Source organism: Lipotes vexillifer, unplaced genomic scaffold, assembly GCF_000442215.2.
Source record: "Lipotes vexillifer unplaced genomic scaffold, Lipotes_vexillifer_v1.1 scaffold387, whole genome shotgun sequence".
Classification (NCBI taxonomy): Eukaryota; Metazoa; Chordata; class Mammalia; order Artiodactyla; family Lipotidae; genus Lipotes; species Lipotes vexillifer.
This window is the reverse complement of record NW_006795399.1, coordinates 3,089,267-3,109,133: the sequence shown is the minus strand read 5'-3', so window position 1 is coordinate 3,109,133 and position 19,867 is coordinate 3,089,267. Positions and strand designations below refer to the sequence as shown.

Genomic DNA, 19,867 nt, shown 5'->3' with positions numbered 1-19,867 from the left:
GCGCCGGGAGCCTGGCCTCCGCAAATGGGAAAGGCCACAACAGTGAGAGGCCCGCATAACGCAAGGAAAAAAAAAAAAAAAAAAAAGAATCTGCTTGCCAATGCAGGGGACATGGGTTTGAGCCCTGGTCTGGGAAGATCCCACATACCACAGAGCAACTAAGCCTGTGTGCCACAACTACTGAGCCTTGCTCTAGAGCCCGCGAGCCATGACTACTGAGCCCATGTGCCACAACTACTGAAGCCCACACGCCTAGAGCCCGTGCTCTGCAACAAGAGAAGCCCCCAAAGTGAGAAGCCCGCGCACTGCGACGAAGAGTAGTCCCCACTCGCTGCAACTAGAGAAAGCCCGTGCGCAGCAATGAAGACCCAATGCAGCCAAGAATGAATTAAAAAAAAAAGTCGAGCAGGGTAGGTCTGAGCCTCCTCATTCTGCCCTCTAGCCTTGGAACCTACCTGCTCAGCAAGTCACCACAAAAAAATAGAATAAGTCCAAGGAGAAAAATGAGGAAGAGTTTGGGGTCAAATCCTGAAATAAATAAAAGACTTCTGCTTAATAGGGGAACAAAACAATTTAAGGCATTACAGAATAAAAGACAATGTTGGCATCATTGGTCAGCTAATAAAATATATGCAAACAGCCCACCTAAACAGCATTTTAAATTCCACACAAAGCCTGGGCACCCTTCCAAAGAGAAAGTATAATTAGGTCTCTGTCTAACCTGTACTTCCCTCAAGAGTTTATTTTTATTTTGGCTACTAAGCTAAGGCTAAAAGAAGCTAAGCTTTGCTTTGGATGGAGCCATAGTGCCATCAGCACTTCATGCAGTCGCCCACAAGGGGTCTCCACCACTCTGGTTTTCGGGCCTTAAGTCACACAAGCTCGGATTCAGATTAGCCCAGAACTTGGGGTCAGGGCCCTCTGCTGTTCTCTAACTGTTGGTCTCTGCTTGACCAACACCACCACCTACTTCACTACACAAGCACTGTGTTGGAAAAGCCTACACTCAAACACATCTCGCCCAGGACCAGGGGGCCCAAGCATAGACCCCTTACTGGCATACCAGACACTCCCACAGCTTTCACATTCAAGAGCTCTGAGTCTAGGGGAAGTCCACAAACAGAACAGGAGTGAGAGGGATCAGTAAATGCAAAAGGAACACCAAAAAACAGGCTGATCCTGTTCAACCAAAGAACTGTGGAACCCTAGGACAGTTAGAAGAGCACAACGTATTTCGTAGCAAAACCCAGGAACATTTCCACTACTTACAACATTACTCTCCTAAGACAGTAGTTACCAAGGAGAGACCAAAAAGTCACAGAGAATCCAACAGGATAATGATCCACCTCTTCTGTGAAACTTTCTCAGACACATTCAGAGAAGGGAAAACTCCCAATTAGACTGAATAAGCCTGAAACTGCAGTGATCTTCATATCTATTTATGGTTCCACATATATTCTTTTGTTTGTGAGGTATTCAGTTCTACCCTTCCTCAGTTTTTATTGTTAACCATTCATGTCTTCAAATGTAGACCTGTACATTTCAAGACATCTATCTTTGTCTATAAGTGCCCAGAAGACAGGAATACATCTATCTTACTCTGAAGAATACTAGGCATATCAGCTTAGAGCCATTGGAAGTATTAGAAATACAAGTCTTCACAATTCCAGGTAAGGAAGTACTCAGAGTGACTTATGGTAAAGTCTCAAATCTAGGCCTAAAGGGTTTTTATGAGGGGTGGAGGCTCTCTGAACTGTTTGGAGCAGTGGTATATTCAGGTTATAATCAGAACCAAAATGGAGCTGTCTTGGGCTGACTTTTCTCACTAATTACACCCTCGAAAGCTCAGTCCCTTCTCACCATAGAATCCATCAGAAAAACAGAGGTAAGACTTACTCCGGGTCACAGTGACACTGTACTTGGTGTCTTCCTCTATAATCTCAACTTTGAGGCAGGTTTTTGTGCTGTATAGACCCACGTTAACATAGGTGTCATTCAATTTCTCTTTTAAAAAGGAGGAAAAAAAGTTCCAGATACTAAACTGCTCTAGCTCCTTCAGTTTCTCCTCATTCTCCACCTGGGTGACTCGGACCAGTTTGGAACTATTTACCCGAATCTGTAACACAAGTAAAATCAGGATGAGAAAGAAGAAAGTAGGCATTTAAAAATTTCACAAATATAATTTTAAAAAAAACAACAAACCTTTAGAGTAAATAACTAAATCAATAATGGCACCAGCTTTCCACAGGCTTATGAGAAATACAGAGATACAGCAGCTAAAAGATAACTGGGCAAATAAAACTGTACATGGTACAGAGAGGCAGCTGTTAGAATGTTTTATTGTTAACATGATCTGAATCTAGTATTAGGCCAGAACATATGGGGAAAAAAAGACTTCCAAGCTGAAAGAGTTACCAATACAGCTATTTATGAGAGATCATGCAAAGCAAGGGTCTAGAATATTAAGAAAACTGCCAGGCATAAACAGCACCAAAAATGTTTCCCATAATGACAAGCTGAAAAGTTCAACGCTTTGTCACAAATCACTGATTATGGGTAAACGCTGGTTATAATGTGCTCCAGATGGAATATGATCTTTATATCAGACAATGAAAAAAGAGAATTTTTTAAAAAAAACCACGAGCCCACCTTATGTTTTTGATGTGAACAAATCCCTAATCAGTAACTATGCTTATAGCAGCAGAAACATTTCCAAGGACTCATTTTGTTCAATCATTACAGCCAGGCACTCTGGCTCAACAATGTTATGAAATAAATGAGACCAAAGTCATTCTATCAAGGGGAAACTTCAGCTCAGGGCATTTATGCAACACCTTGCGCAGAATCAAAATAGAATAGGAGCAGCAAGGTGAGAGTTTACATCCTGATAGGCACGCAACAGTTTCCAGCCCAAAGAAGGCCTAAGACCTTTAAAAAGAAAGAGAGGTCTTTGTGTGTGTGTGTGTGTATGAGTGTAAAAGGAGTGAGGGGAAGAGAAGGAAGTAGTCTCTTGGGGAAAAGGAGGAAGGAAGTTTATCTCAGGCCACTTAAAGAAACAGAGAGAGGAACACAAAATAGGCATAAATGCTTTACTGATGAAAATACTGATGAGATTAAAAATAATCATAATCTTATCAAGATTGTTAATTTTATACATACACACACACATACACACACATATATATATATATATATATATTTTTTTTTTTTTTTTTTTAACTGCATGTGAGAAGGGAAGAAAGTGTCAATGTACTCACTAATCACAGACAGACAGATATTCACAGAAACTGCCCCTGCCAGAAGCCTCCAAATCATTACCTGTATCTGTGTCCATATATCATGCCACTTTGGGATAAGCACATTTTTATAACAGGATTGTTGACTGGTATTCATATAATAAACTTTGGATTCCTGAAGCATGACCACGTTTAAATCAATTCCGGCTTTATGCAAAGAAAGAAAATAACAATTAAGTATAATAACAGAACAAGCTAGTAACTATGACTCATTTCATAAAAAGAATTAAACTGACCACTTTCTTAAAGCTGGGGTTAAAAATACCAGCGACTAAGACACAAAGAAGAAAACTGAGATGAGAGAAGAAATAAGGCAATCTTATTTCTGCCAAATGTAATTATTTAAATGTTACAAATAGTCACTAATCCAGGATAAGTAATAATAAAAGCCACTATTATGTGTTTATTAAGACAGACAGTATGTTGTCTGTCTCATTTAACCCTCCCAACAATGCTGTGAGGTTGGCACTCTCATAAACCCCATTTTACAAATGAGGAAAATGATGTTTAGGAAAGATTAAGTAATTTGTCCAAAGTCACACAGCTAGTAAATAGCTTAACTGAGATTCACACCCAGGTCCTGTTTCTCTTATAAAGACATAGCTAAAGTAACCCCATCTGGTGACTTTCTCTATCCATATCCTGAATAGGATGAACAGAATTAGCAACATTTTTTGTATTTAGAGTACTTTTAGCAGATACTAAAAGACTGCAAAGTTGCATTTTTCCAGCTGTTTTGTTTCATTCAAGTTTTAAGAGCAGCCAATGAACATAGGCAGTCCCTCTGATTTTACCAAAACAGATCTCCCCTGAGGAATTTATATTCAATCTCAGCTAATTTAACGTTTACAAGTGACCATTATCATATCTTCCCACCCAAGTTTGCACAAGTTACCTTCTTTACCACAAAACATTTCAGTATCTTCTTCCTTGCTCTACACTGTACTTACCAACACATTTAGTGCCACTCTAAGGGGAAATTTAGTTAACTCTTTGGTTCTTAGTATAAAGGTAGGTAGATTTAAATAAACAAAACACCCCAAAACACAAAAACCTCAAACAAACCTTAGAAAGCCTAAGTTACACACACAAAAAAGGCAACGACACCCATCAGTTCAAAATGGTTTTAGAGGGCTTCCCTGGTGGTGCAGTGGTTGAGAATCTGACTGCCAATGCAGGGGACACAGGTTCGAGCCCTGGTCTGGGAGGATCCTGCATGCCGCAGAGCAACTAGCCCCGTGAGCCACAATTACTGAGCCTGCGCGTCTGGAGCCTGTGCTCTGCAATGAGAGGCCGCGATAGTGAGAGGTCGGGGCACCGCGATGAAGAATGGCCCCCCGCTTGCCGCAACTAGAGAAAGCCCTCGCACAGAAATGAAGAGCCAACACAGCCATAAATAAATAAATTAATTAATTAAATTTAAAAAAAAAAAGGCAAAATTCCAAAAAAAAAAAAAAATGGTTTTAGAGTGAAGCTCAGACTACTTTTGAAGTTAAATTCGGTCTTAAACCTATATGTTGGGCTTCCCTGGTGGTGCAGTGGTTGAGAGTCCGCCTGCCGATGCAGGGGACATGGGTTCGTGCCCCGGTCCAGGAAGATCCCACATGCCGTGGAGCAGCTGGGCCCATGAGCCATGGCCGCTGAGCCTGAGGCCCGGAGCTTGTGCTCCGCAACGGGAGAGGCCACAACAGTGAGAGGCCTGCGTACAGCAAACAAAACAAAACAAAACAAAAAACCTAATTGTTAAGAACAAAAACTAAAAAACTCTTAGAAGAAGAAAAAAGGTATGTAAACCTTTGTGACCTTGGATTTGACAATGGTTTCAAAAATTTTAAACTTTTGTGTTTCAATGGCCACTATCAAGAAAGTGAAAAGATGACCCACAAAGTGGGAGGAAATACTTGCAAATCATATATCTGATAAGGGTCTAATATACAGAATATATAAAGAACTACTACAATTCAACAATAAAAAGAGAAATAACCCAATTTTTAGAATGCATAAAGGATTTGAATAGACATTTCTCCAAAGAAGATATACAAATGGCCAATAAGCACAATGAAAAGAGAGTCAACATAATTAGCCATTATGGAAATGCAAGTCAAAACCACAATGAAATACCACTTCACATTCATTAGGATGGCTATAATCAAAAAGAGGACAATAACCACGTGTTGGCAAGGATGTGCAGAAACTGGAACCCTCATACGTTGCTGGTGGGAATGTAAAATGGTACCGTCTCTCTGGAAAACAGCTTGGCAGTTCCCCAAAAACTAAAACACAATTATTACATGACACAGCAATTCCACTCCTATGTATACACCCAAGAGAAGTGAAAACATGTTCACACCGAAACCTGTACACAAATGTTCACTGCAGCAATATCCATAAAAACCAAAAGGTGGAAACACCCCAAATGTCCATCAGCTGATCAACGGATAAGCAAAATGTGGTATTATTGATACAATGGAATATTATTCAGCCATAAAAAGTACTGATACATACTACAACATGAACCTTAAAAACTTTATGTTGAATGAAAGCCAGTCAAGAAAAAGTCCACATATTAAATGATTCCATTTATATAAATATCCAGAATAAGCAAATCCGCAAAAAGTAGATTAGTGGTTGTCAGGGGCTAGGAGGAGAAGGGAATGGGGAGAGACCTTTAAGGGGTATGGGGCCTCATTTTGGAGTAATAAAAATATTCTGGGGATCCCTGGTGCTGCAGTAGTTAAGAATCTGCCTGCCAATGCAGGGGACACAGGTTCGAGCCCTGGTCCTGGAAGATCCCACATGCTGTGGAGCAACTAAGCCCGTGTGCCACAACTACCGAAGCCTGCGTGCCTAGAGCCCATGCTCCGCAACGAGAAGCCTCCACAATAAGCCCTCGCACCGCAATAAAGAGTAGCCCCCACTCGCAGCAGCTAGAGAAAGTCTGCGCACAGCAAGGGAAGACCCAACGCAGCCAATAAATAAAAATAAATAAATGAAATCTATTTTAAAAATCTGTCATTAGTCAGTGGTGATGGTTGCACAATACTGTGAATACAGCTGCCCCATGAACAACCATGGTTAGGGATGCCACCTCTCTGCTCAGTCAAACATCAGCGTATAACTTTAGTTAGCCCTCTGGATCCACAGTTCCGCATCTGTGGATTCAACCAACCAAAGATCAGGTAGTACTATAGTATGTATTTATTGAAAATAAAAATCCACGTATAAGTGGACCCATGCAGTTCAAATCCGTGTTGTTCAAGGATCAACTGTATACTGAAGACCAATGAAAGGGTGGATTTTATGGTATGTGAATTATATCTCAATATTTTAAAATTCAGTCTTGATATTGTAAGGGAGGAAAAGTTTTCCTTGACCGTCTTGGGTCCCTGGCTGGGTCCAAAAATTAAACTGACAAAGACATATTAATAGGAGAAAAGCATACAAATTTATTTCATATCTTTCATGTGACATGAAAACCTCTAACGAAATAAAGACCCAAAGAAAGAGACCCACGTACTTTTACGCTAGGTTTGACGAAAAGTGGACATTCGCAGAGGAACGATAGGTTGAGTATGAGGTAAGTGTAGTAAACTGGGGGAAACTGAGCAAGGCCTGTTCATTAGTATTCTTCTTCATGCCCCTTTGTCTTCAAAGATAAGGATGCTCCTTTCCTCCAGGTATAGGGAGGACACCTCTCACATGAGGATTTTATGGCCTATTTCAAGGAAGGAGGGCAAAGTGCGGGAGGTCAGAGTGACTTTTCAGCTTTGCTGTTTTCTCAAACTCCCTCAGCTTAAAATATTCAATATGCCAAGGTGCCATATTTTGTAGTATGTCCTGAACCTCATCTATCAATCTCTCACTAGGGTTTAATTCAATAGTAATTTGGATTTCCTCCAAGCCTATTTTTCATAAAATGAAACCCTTTCAAAATCCTATTGACATTTGTTTCACTAGCAAGCCCAAATATACTGAAAGAACACCCACTCACAAATGTGGATCAAGAGTTTATTTTCTTCTGGAGACTGTAAGAGAGTAAGATTATGTGAAGCTTAAAACTAGTGTATTTACAAATAAATTTAAAAAAACCCAAGAGTCACACTTTATTAACTCCTTCTCTCCCACAGCACCAAGTAATATAACACATCTCTTTAAGCCCATTATTATTTTCAAGAAGGTAGTAAGATACAAATAATATGTCAATAGCACAGGAGATTTGAAAAAGTTAATGCCAAGAAAAGACATCAGTATTTTTAAACCAATTTTAAAATTCTTCAATGTCATTTTCCTAAAGAAATAAAACTTTTATAAAAAGCAACATTTTGGGGGTAATTCCCTGGCGGTCCAGTGGTTAGGACTCCCGTGCTTCCACTGTAGGGGGCACAGGTTCTATCCCTGGTCAGGGAACTAAGATCCCATGGACAAATAAATAAATAATTTAACAAGCAACATTTTCTTAAACCTAGTTCTTCCTTTACCCAAGTTCCACACCATTCAAAGGAAAGCACTGTAAATAAACAAACAAACCTCTCTAACAGTAACCTCCTACAGAAATCAGCACCTTGGCCAGTCATATCTTTGGAAATTCATTGAGAGGGAAAATACACCAAATCAGCCTAAGGGGATAATCTGTGGAAACAATCACCACTCCAGCTATAGCTTAAATTATTAGAAAAACATAGAACTAAACCAATTACCTTCAATATATACAAGCTGTCAAAATGCTCATGTTACAATCTTGTGCTTCCCATAGCAAAAGGGCAGACACAACACTTTCCTTCCCCTCCCCAAAGTGAGTTAGCCAGCATGTTAAAAAGCAGAATGAATTAAACATTTAAAAAATGCCTTCTGAGCCCAAAGATCTAGTTCTTCTTGGAAAATGCCTCCTTGGAATTTAGTGAATCACAACTTGCTTATTGTATTTGCCCATAAACCAGCTACTTAAAAGTTAGTAACTTCATATTTACTTATATTCATCAATCAACAACACTGATCATTTAACATCTACTGGTAGAAGGTAATGAAAATGATTCATAGTATGTGAGGACCAGAAAAGACCCTAAAAATTTACGAAAAACCACCTCTTCTAATTCTTAAATAGCTTCTATTCATTTCTGTCAAGAGGTAATCCAGTTCATACTTAAAAGCATCTGAAAATGCTTCTTAAAAACTAGTATCTTGGGCTTCCCTGGTGGCGCAGTGGTTGAGAGTCCGTCTGCCGATGCAGGGGACACGGGTTCGTGCCCCGGTCTGGGAAGATCCCACATGTCGCGGAGCGGCTGGGCCCGTGAGCCATGGCCGCTGAGCCTGCGCATCCGGAGCCTGTGCTCCGCAACGGGAGAGGCCACAACAGTGAGAGGCCCGTGTACCGCAAAAACAAACAAACAAACAAAAAACTAGCATCTTAAATTAGTGGGCTTAGCAAAGGATTATTCAATGCGATGCTGGTACAACTGTCTGGTTATTTGGAAAATAAAATCTATCTAGATACTCACCTCACACCAAATACTAACATTAACCGCTGATTAAAAAGTAAAATGAAAAATAATTAAATTGTACCACAAAATATATATAAAAATTTAATTTTGGAGGACTCTTCAAGTACAAAAGCAATGGAAATAAATCTAAAGAATAAAATCAAGTGATCACATAAAAAATATAAATCTTCTATTTAAAAAGATAAAGGGGGCAAACAAATTAAAGTTCTGTAATAAATAATAAACAAATAGATTATAAAAATATACATCCTTAATATATTAAAAAGTTCATCAGCTGATTTTAAAAGTACACAAACATCCCAATAAACAGTAATCACAATAAATAGGCCAAGAGCAAAGGACACACTCTCCAAAAAATGTAAACTCTAAACAGAAAATTAAATAACTAATTAATATTTGAAAGATGCTTCTTCACAAATAACGCAAGAAATGCAAAGTAAATTAAGATGCCACTTTCAATCTATCAAATTAGCAAAGGTGTTTCTGTCTGGAATATCCAATGCTGGCAAGGGTATGGGTCACAAGCAAATATAGCTGATAATCGTATAAACCGGCACACCTTTTCAGAAAAATATTTTAGCAAGATGTTTCAAGGGTCTTAAATATATTTTCACTTTTGACTGAATAAATCCATTTCTGAGAATCCATCCTAAAAAAAAAAAATCTGTCCACAGGATGAAACTAAAAACAACATTTATGAAGAATTTTAAATGACATAGGAGAAGGTTTATGCTACAAAACCAAATGAGAAAACTATCTCTGGCAGCAACTGGTGGCCTCCAGGGAAGAGAACTAAAGTGCTGACAGGTTTATGAATATATTATCAATTCAAAAATATATATTTTAATTAAAAACACGTGGAAACAGACCAGAAGAAAGTGTGCTTTAACGGACTGCCTCTGAATGGCATGAACAGTGAGTGAATTTTCTACTTCCTTATACTTAATTGTACTTGCCAAATGGTCTAAAAGAACTCCCTGCCTTTTGAAGTACTCCATTCTCTCTTTAGGTAGCTCCCACTTTTAGAAAGTTCTACTCTATTACGATTGTCTCCTTGTAGCTGCCACCTACATGATCTATTAGGCCACAAAGAACACGTATCCCAAGTTTATCCTTCTCCAAGCCAAAAAGTCCCCATTCCTCTCCTTATTAAAGAAACTTTGAGCCTGCTGATTGAGCACGGACTACGTGGGAGCATTTTGATATAAATATTCTCTTTCATTTCCACAATACACAGCCTCTAAGGTTAAACATCTGGTCAAAGTTCATTCAGATCACATGTAGCCCTTCAAATGTTACTCTGGGCCCTGCTCCTGGAAAAGTACCTTCTTGGTTACCTACTCCCCTCTCCCTATAAAAACCGTTTCAGAAGGACGCTGCAGTTTGAAACTAGTTCTATGGATCCTGAGATAACCTTAAAGCTGCAGCTAAGGATAATCATAAGTGACAGCAAGAGACAGGCAGCAAACGACGGAAAGGTGAGAGAGCATATGTGTTTACAAGATACGATTCTCCTTAGCCCCATGAGTCTCTACTCCCTCCAGTGGAAGCTTGGAAACATCGCTTATCTTTCTGTTGTGCATTTAACAAGGGTAGAAGGAGGTTTTTTACAAACACACTGTAGGTCTTCTGAATTAGAGCGTTAAAGGAAAACAATTTCATCCCAGTCCAGAGCCAATTATGCAGTAGCAGGCATCAAGAAAGTCTGCTTGAGGAATGAATAAATTTCCAAAAGAAAACTACTCGATGCTGACTAGCGTTTTTGGAAACGGGAATTTAACGGCTCCAGGTCGGTTCTATAGGGCCGGCTGGAGCCAGGATCTTACAAGGGCGTAAGATACTGAAAGAGATCACTGCATTTCAGTGAACTATAATTATCTGTTCAGCCACCCATGCCGAGCCCTGACAGCATACGCTCAGGTGTTGCTAATTTTCTGAATAAACGGTATGCTCCCTTCCCAGTGGCAGCTCTGCCTGTCCATTCGGTCCTCGGGTCACCTTCCTTTGAATAACAAAAAAAAAAAAAAAAAATCGAGGAGGCCCATGCAGCAGGACGCAGCCCCCAGGACCGCTTCTCACCCAGTGCAGGCCTCCCCGTCTCCGCCAAAAGGGCTTCAAGCTCCTCCCCACTCTGGGTAGCTCCCGCAGGCCACCCCAGGGCCCTGGTCCCTCAGTGCCGGCGCCCATTCGCCAAGGATGAAGCTTCTTCCTTCGCACCACGCCCACGCCCATCAGAATAACGGCCCACGCTCTGGGGACGCTCCCCACTTTTCTAAATATAACCCCTCGGTACCCGCTCCCTCGGCTGCTGCTGCCGGGCGGTACCTGAGCCACAGACCAAGCAGCCGGAGAGGACCAGGAGCAGTCGCACTGCACCACCGCCCCCGGCCCCCCAGCTCCAGGGCCCGGCACCAACTGCAGATAACACCGCCACTTTCATTCCTCCCGCCATGGTCTCCTCACGCCACCTCCTCCTCACGTCCCTCTCACAAGCAACTAACCCGGAACTGGCAGGGCCAGCAGCCTATCCGTTACAAGACCCGCCCCCTACCAACCAATCGGACGGGCGGGGCTTCGAGCATTCAGTCCTTTATGGACCCTATAGTCCCGCCTCTTAGCAACTGATGCGCGAGGGCGGAAAGAAGCAGCCTTCAGCCTATTAGAAAACTGGTTCTCATATTAGCAATGGCGACAGGAAGATCCCACCCCTTAACAACATGTTTCCGTCTCCAGTTTATTTACAACTGGCGCGATTGATGGTAAGCTTAACGAATAGAAAATCAAAATGGGCGAGCCCTTTTTTTCGGTACGCGGGCCTCTCACTGTAACTCTTTTTTTACCAAACTTGATATTTCCATCGAAATTGGCTCAGGTTCCCTCTGTTTCCTTTCTTTCCTTTTCACCACGATCTTGTCACTGTGGGAAACTTAAGACATTGTGCCCTCCAAAATCCTAAATGATTTAGAAGGGAAGTGACAAAAAGTTGTGTTGACAGTTTTATAAGGAATAAACATTAACGTTTAAAAATGTGGTCATACGGGGCTTCCCTGGTGGCACAGTGGTTGAGAATCCGCCTGCCGGTTCAGGGAACACAGGTTCGATCCCTGGTCCGGGAAGATCCCATATGCCGTGGAGCAACTAAGCCCGTGCGCCACAACTACTGAGCCTGTGCTCTAGAGCCTGTGAGCCACAACTACTGAACCCACATGCTGCAACTACTGAAGCCCACGTGCCTAGAGCCCGTGCTCTGCAGCTAAGAGAAGCCACCGTAATGAGAAGCCCGCGCACTTCAATGAAGAGTAGCCCCCGTGGGCTTCCCTGGTGGCGCAGTGGTTGAGAATCTGCCTGCCAATGCAGGGGACACAGGTTCGAGCCCTGCTCTGGGAAGATCCCACATGCCGCGGAGCAACTAGGCCCGTGAGCCACAACTACTGAGCCTGCACGTCTGGAGCCTGTGCCCCGCAACAAGAGAGGCCGCGACAGTGAAAGGCCCTCGTACCGCGATGAAGAGTGGCCCCCACTTGCCGCAACTAGAGAAAGCCCTTGCACAGAAACGAAGACCCAACACAGCCAAAAATAAATAAATAAATAAAAAGCAGTTTCTTAAAAAAAAAAAAAGAGTAGCCCCCGCTTGCCACAATTAGAGAAAGCCCGCGCAGCAACGAAGACCCAACACAGCCAAAATAAATAAATTTTAAAATGTAGTCATAGGGTAGTTTTTGTTGGAAGCAAAATACATGTGAATACCAAGAGAAACTTTTTTATTCCTCACAACATCCTGTGAGATAAATAGCTTCATTTATGAAGAAGCCAAGGCTAAGACAGGCAAAGGAACCTGCCTAAGATTGCATAGTTCGTTGGGCTGGGCTGTGGTTCCAACCCAAGTCTTACCCCAAAGCCTGGGTTCTTTCTATGCATCAGGCACTTCCCATTAAATGACTTACACAGTGAGGGCCTAGCAGAATGCCTAGCACATAACAGGTGTTCAGTAAATGTTAGTCGAAATTGAAGCATCTTATTTTTTAGAGGATCTGATAGTGGTGGATAGGAATACTAGAGATAATGGAGGCTAGTGAGTTAAGGAGGAAGTCATGGAAGGAGGTTACCGCTGGGGAAGGTTCAAGCTTTCAAAACAAAGGATTTTTTTAAGAGTCAAAATGGGGCTGAGCCATGGGCAAGAGAAGAAATTTCATCCTCAGAAAAGTCAAGGCCACCCCTGGCTGCAGTGGTCATCCTATGTCTCTCATATACATACACCACACACTCCCCTAGCTGACCTAAAGAGGTCAGTTATCAACAAAAATTAAGCTCGTTGCTACTATGTACCCTTGATATTGTATGAAGAAAATTGTATTTCTGTGGTTTTCCTCCCCATAATCCCTAAAACTAATCTAAGTATGAGATAAACATTAAAAAAATTCAAATAAAGAGGCAACCTAGGGAATTCCCTGGCGGTCCAGTGGTTAGGATTCGGCGCTTCCACTGCTGAGGACAGGAGTTCAATCCCTGGGTGGGGAACTAAGATCCCGCAAGCTGTGTGAGGCACGGCCCAAAAAAACAGAGAGGCAACCTACAAAATACCTGACCAGTACGCCTCATGGTCATCGTAAACAAGGAAAATCTGAGACACTAACAGCCAAGAGGAGCCTAAGGAGACATGGAAACCAAATGTAATACGGTATCATGTATGGGATCCTGGAACAGAAAAAAATTAAGTAAAAACTACGGAAATCTTAGTAAACTATAGACTTTTAGTTAATAATAATGTATCAGGAACTTCCCTGGTGGCACAGTGGTTAAGAATCCGCCTGCCAGTGCAGAGGACACGGGTTCGAGCCTTGCTCCGGGAAGGTCCTACAGGCCACAGAGCAACTAAGCCCGTGTGCCAAGACTACTGAGCCTGCGCTCTAGAGCCCGTGAGCCACAACTACTGAGCCTATGTGCCACAACTACTGAAGCCCGCACGCCTAGAGCCCGTGCTCCACAAGAGAAGCCACCGCAATGAGAAGCCTGCGCACCGCAACAAAGAGTAGCCCCCGCTTGCTGCAACTAGAGAAAGCCTGAACGCAGCAACAAAGACCCAACGCAGCCAAAAGTAAATAAATAAAATAAATAATTAAAAATGATAATAATGGTGGTGCTTCCCCGGTGGTGCAGTGGTTGAGAGTCCGTCTGCGATGCAGGGGACACGGGTTCGTGCCCTAGTGCAGGAAAATCCCACATGCCGCGGAGCAACTAGGCCCATGAGCCATGGCCGCTGAGCCTGCGCGTCCGGAGCCTGTGCTCTGCAACGGGAGAGGCCACAACAGTGAGAGGCCTGCATAACGCAAAATAAATTAATAATAATAATAATAACAATGTATCAACACTGGTTCATTAAGGTAGCAAATGCACCCTACTAATATATGATAATAATAGTGGAAACTGGATGTGGGGTACATGGGAACTCTCTGTACTATCTTCTCAATTTTTCTGCAAGTCTAAAACTGTTTTAAAAAATAATTTATACACCCACACACCCACCCACAGCCACAGCCACAGCCACACCCATACACACACTTCATTTTCCACCAGGCCCCAAATTCTCAGCATTCAGAGCTTGCTCTTTGGTTTTGAACAAAGTCCAGAGAACAGGGGAACTAATTCCAGAGGATCACTGACCACTGTTTTTTGTTTTGGTTTGTTTTGGTTTTGGTTTTGGCTGTGCTGCGTGGCTTGCGGGATCTTAGTTCCCCCACCGGGACTGAACCTGGGATCTGGCAGTGAAAGCACTGAGTCCTAACCACTGGACTGCCACTGACTGTTCAAATGTGTAAACAAAGTGTACAATAAAGAGACTGGTTGTCCATAAACACATCACACCTTATCATCCAAATGAGTTCTGTCACTTCCAGGTAGACACTCAAGAAGCTTTTAGCCTTGTTTTAATAATGACACTGCTCAAAACACTTTGAGAATCATCTTCAGACTCCATAGCACACAATGCAATGATTATTCATTACCTGCAGGTGGATCTGATTTATGCAAATAGCCAAAAGAACTCAGGCCAAGACTGATGAGTAAATGGGGTGGAAAATCTGGATAGTAAATGTGTTTCAGAATTTTGGATTTTAGAAATGTAATATGATACATATACAATATATAAGGCAGCAATCCTAATGGGGTCGGGGACAGCACCTCATAAACAAATTAATATTTCTGCAATAAGAGATATGAAGATCCACATTGGTATAAATGAAAGTGGGATAAATGAAACTATAAATAACCTCATGTAAGTTTAGGTGGTCTGCTACAAAATAAGTTCAGGTCAGATTAGGTTCTGTGGTCAAATGAGAAATGAAAAATTTTGGTTTTCATAACTTTCTCAATTTAGGAAAAAAACTGCAGATGGTAAATATTTGAAGATGCTCCATTCCATTCACTCAATAACCCAAGCTAGAAGCCCAAGAATCACCCTAAACTCTTCTCTTCCCCCAACCCTTTAGCCAATCATCAAGTCCTATTGATTTTACCTGCTGACTATCCTTTGAATCTGTCCTTTCCTCTCCATCCCACGCCAGTGATTTAGTCTAGCACCTTGCCATTGCTCTCTTGGACCACTTTAGTTTCCTTCAAGCTGGCCTCCTTGCTGTTTTTGCAGCCATAAAACCCTTCCTCTACACTACTCCTAAATGCATATCTGACCATGTCACTCCCATGTTACCAAGTCTTTATTTTTCCATGGTATCTCCTGTGATGAAGTCCACTGCCCTTATATGACCTAAAACATAAACAAATTTTAACTGCAACAGTGCTACTCAAAGTTTGTGACCAATCTGCAATGAAACAATTTCAGAAATTAAGTGTAGGCATTTAGAAACTTTGATAGGAATTTGACAGAGAAATTTTATATTTATTGAATTTAATAAAAATGGGATTTTATTTCATTTTTTTCTAATAATTCACTTTTAGTGTATTTTATAGAGTAGTGGACTCTACCGTGATTGGAAATTGTTGGGGTTTTTTTAAATAAATTTTTATTTATTTATTATTTTTTTAAATTTTTGGCTGCCTTGGGTCTTTGTTGCTGCGCGCGGGCTTTTCTCTAGTTGCTGAGAGCGGGGGCTACTCTTCGTTGCGGTTCCTGGGCTTCTCATTGGGTGGCTTCTCTTGCTGAGAGCACGGGCTTCAGTAGTTGTGGCACTCCGGCTCAGTAGTTGTGGCTCGCGGGCTCTAGAGTGCAGGCTCAGTAGTTGTGGCACACGAGCTTAGTTGCTCCACAGCATGTGGGATCTTCCCGGACCAGGGATCGAACCCATGTCCTCTGCACTGGCAGGAGGATTCCTAACCACTGTGCCACCAGGGAAGTCCCTGGAAATTGTTTTAAAAATTGGTCCTTTACTATAGTTTGAGAAGCACTCGTCTCTAATATTCTTAATGAAATGGCCTTGTACACCTCCCTGGGCTCTAGAACCTAGAACAATTTCTAGGTTCTCAAACATATCATTCTGTTTCATACTTCCACGTAAATTTAAATTCTGCTCTCTCTGATTTGACTGTCCCTTCTTCCTGGAAATCTATTTACACTTCAAAATCCTAGGCTGCATCATCACCTCCTTTGGATGCCTGTTTAAACCAGTCCCTCACAACTCCAAGCAGAAGACATCACTTGCCCCCTATACTTCTACCATTGTTTGTACCCCTATTATGGCAGTACATTGTAATCGCGTCTACCTCCCCTACTAGTCTATGAGTTCCTTAAAGGCAGAAGTCAGGATTATTTGTCTTTGAGACATGAAGCATCTCTGGCAAGATGTACTCCTTCGAAGACTACAATTCTAACGTGTTAACGAAGGAGGAAAAAAAAGAGGATCATTACTTTAGATTCATATTTTTCTGTTACCAGCAAGGATTTCAGTTTTACCTTTAGCACCCAGGTATGAATTAATTTACCAGACTAGTGGACATTTTAGAAGGCCAAGGAACCAGACTTGCGAGACCCACTGGAAACTTTAAGCTTAAAGGAAGGAGACATGGAAAACAATCGTCTCCACTTGAAGAGTTCTGCCCAGGTTCAGCCCCCTCTGGAGTAAAATCTGTGTCAATTGCCCTTTTCAAAGCTGCTCAGGCCTGGAAATAGCATCATCAACTCACTCATTTCAGAGGGCCCACCAGAGACCAGATTAGGAGAGGTCCCAGGCTAAAGGTGAAACAAGCAACTATAATTGAAATGTATACAAAGAGCCATGGGGCCACTGAGGGATGGGAGGAATTAACTCTGCCTAGAGGAGGTACAAGAAGGAGAGGGACCAGGAAGGTGACATTTGAGCCAGATCTTGCTGTATGAGCTGGATTTGGTCTGGTGAAAACTTGGGGTGGGGGGGTCAGTGAGCAGTGCAATCTGCTGGATGAAAATCTACTCATGCCTAGGAATGACAATCCCTCTGGTTGGCAATTTCTTCACTCCTCTTCCACCCACTTTCTTCACAATCTTTTCCTCTGTTCTTGGAAAATGGGGACTGAGGATCGTTTCCCTTCCTGGAAGCGATCAGTGTAGCATTAAACTAATCCTTGATTAAATGGGATCCGTTGCTCAGCTCTGTGAGCCTCTGAGAACACCGACGTGGAAGGAGAGGGGAGGGAAGCAGGTGAGTCACGTAGGGAAGTGGGCTTGAGCCACACTGGGGAAAACGGGGCTCAAGAAGAAAAAGAAGAAATTAAGATTTTTAATTTGCCGCCCCCCCTTTTTGTCAGCCCCCCCCCCGTCTGTTATCTTTATTGTTTTTCCGTAGCTCCTCATAGTCTTGGTCTCTTTGTCTCTGTTTCTCTCCATTTGCTGCTAAAGGCTGGAAATTCCTTGTTGTCAACGGAAGGGAGTAGGAGGGGAGTTGGAGGTGGTAGGAGTGGGAGGGAAGCGAAGAACAGACATCTCAGCAGCTCCGGCTGCGGGGGCGTCTCGGCCTCTGGTGGGGCTTGATAAGTCAATGATTTTTTAAATGTACATATTTTTAAATCCACAGAGGGGCTCACAAACCTAGAGAGAGACAGAGACACACACAACTAGATGTAAAGAAACGTATAAATACATCATCTCAGGGTACAGAGGCACAAACTGGCAATAGCGTCTTAAATCTGCTTATTAACATTTCACAATTTACAAAGTTTTCATATACACCCTCTCATTTGAACCTCACGACAACCCTGAGAAACAAAGATACAAACAATTGGGAGTTTCACTCTCAGATACACGTTCGCACCCAAACAGATTCCTTCCGACCCCTAGGGGAGTGGGCTGGCCCAGTGCGTGGGATTGTTCTCTCTTCGTCCCTCTCTGGCCTAGTACCGGCCCCAGTACCGTGGAGCTGAGGCCCCAGAATTGGCTCCTGCTCCGTTCTCTTTCCTGGGCCGGGACCCAATTGCCATAAGCCCAGTTGGTTACCGCCCCCTTGCTTCACGCCCTATTCCGCCCTCTTCCCCGGGCGGGCCAGCGTCTCCCTCTGGATCCGGGGGCTCAGCACCACCCCAAGGGGGCCTGGGTGGGAGGGAGGGGGGCGCCTCGAGCAAAGGCTGCGTGGGCGGAGGATGTGCGTCACGGGGAGCGTGGGCAGAGGGAGGGCGGAGGCACGTGGAAACCCGGGGCCAGCCGCTGGCAGCCAAGGCTCTAAAATAACCGAAGAGAGGGGGGAGGGGCGCCCACACACTTAAGAGGGGTCGGGAGTGCCCCCGGGGAGTGCGCCCGAAGGGACCCCGTGTAGCCGCACCCTCCAGTTTCGGGACGGAGGGCTCAGCTGATTTCTATCACTCCGCACCCCCGTGTTTGGGGCTCAATGGCATGGAGAAGAGAATCTTGGCTACCGAAATTCCCCCCAGTGATGCACCCCCTCCTCTCCTATTCCCACCGGAGGCCTAACGGTCCCACCAGGCCAGAATGTATAACCAGCCCTGGCCCACGCCACCCACTCAGAAGTGCGGAATGGCGGGCGGCGGTGAGGTTTCGGACTAGGGGGAACCTTGCTTCTGGCCAGTCCGCTCGCTTCCCGCCGCCTCTCCCCCCAACCCCCTTCATTTCCTCGGGGCCTAGAGCCACAGGGCCGGGCGCTCAGAGCCTCCGCCCGTCCGCCCTCCCAGGCGTGGGCGGGAGTGTAATGGGAACCAGATGGGGCTGGGAGAAACAAAGCGGGGAGGGGGGTGGGCTGCGGGGAGGGGCTAGGCTCCTTGAAGGAGCTCCTCCCTCCTACTCTGTAAGGAGCCACGTTGGCTGCAGCCGGCCCTTGCCCATCTTCCACTAGACTCTTGCGGGCTAAGTGCCCTAATAGACATCCCTAGAAAGGGTATCTTCCCTCTCCCAGGCTTGCCACACAATTCCCCAGGAGCAGAGGAAGGCGGGGTACCCCTCCCACCCCAGCCTGACCTAAGCGCTAACGATCACCGACGCGAGTAATAGCCGCGCGTCTAAGTGGTAGTTTCTAGCAAGCCCCGCCCATTCCTGTTCGCCAAACTTCGACGGGAACTTAGGGCAGGGATGGAAGGACGCCAGGGTTTCCGAGAACGGCCTCTTCAAATAACTCCTTTTGGGGCTGGGGAACAGCGCGAGGATACGTAAAAGATTTCTGCAGAGCCCCACGCTCACAGACTTGCCTGAAGTGCACACCCTATGGGAATCAGATGCACGCGCGAAAGGAGCCGTGCACCCCGAGTCTCCAACAACTTTTCCGGGCTCGCTCCTAACATTCACAAGTACAGCACCGCGAGGCCCGAGTGTCTGCAGGCAGGCGTCCGCGTAGTTTAGGCGCCTGTGCCCGTCCGTGCGCTTCTGTGTCTTTGTGTACTTGAGCGTGGTTGTGAAATTCCGCTCTCCGCTCGGAGGGGAAGGGGGTGGGAGTAAGAATGTCGCCGGCTGGGCTCTCACGTGGGTACGTGGGCGCGGAGAAGGCCGGCTGTGCATCCGGCGTGGGCGGCACGGAGCGACCTCGCCCCGCCCGCCGGATCCCCAAGCCCGCCTTCCACAGCCCAGCGTCGGTCACCTCAGTCCCCAACTCGGCGCCCAGGCTCTGAGTCCCCGCCCCCGCCTCCTGCTCCACACCCCCTCCCCCC

At 44.2% G+C, this 19,867-nt stretch overlaps 1 protein-coding gene across 1 annotated transcript in view; it reads right to left on the bottom strand.

Moving 5' to 3' along the window:
* NEMP1 (nuclear envelope integral membrane protein 1) overlaps positions 1 to 11,258 on the bottom strand; it is a 16,045-nt gene extending 4,787 nt beyond the window's left edge. The window contains exons 1-4 of the mRNA XM_007467797.1: positions 11,120 to 11,258; positions 3,319 to 3,443; positions 1,897 to 2,116; positions 456 to 528 (exon numbers count right to left, since the gene is read on the bottom strand). Of these exons, the coding sequence (XP_007467859.1) occupies positions 456 to 528; positions 1,897 to 2,116; positions 3,319 to 3,443; positions 11,120 to 11,246 (545 nt within the window). The 5' untranslated portion in view covers positions 11,247 to 11,258. The remainder of the gene's footprint in view (positions 1 to 455; positions 529 to 1,896; positions 2,117 to 3,318; positions 3,444 to 11,119) is intronic.
* Between the last annotated feature and the right edge of the window lie 8,609 nt (positions 11,259 to 19,867).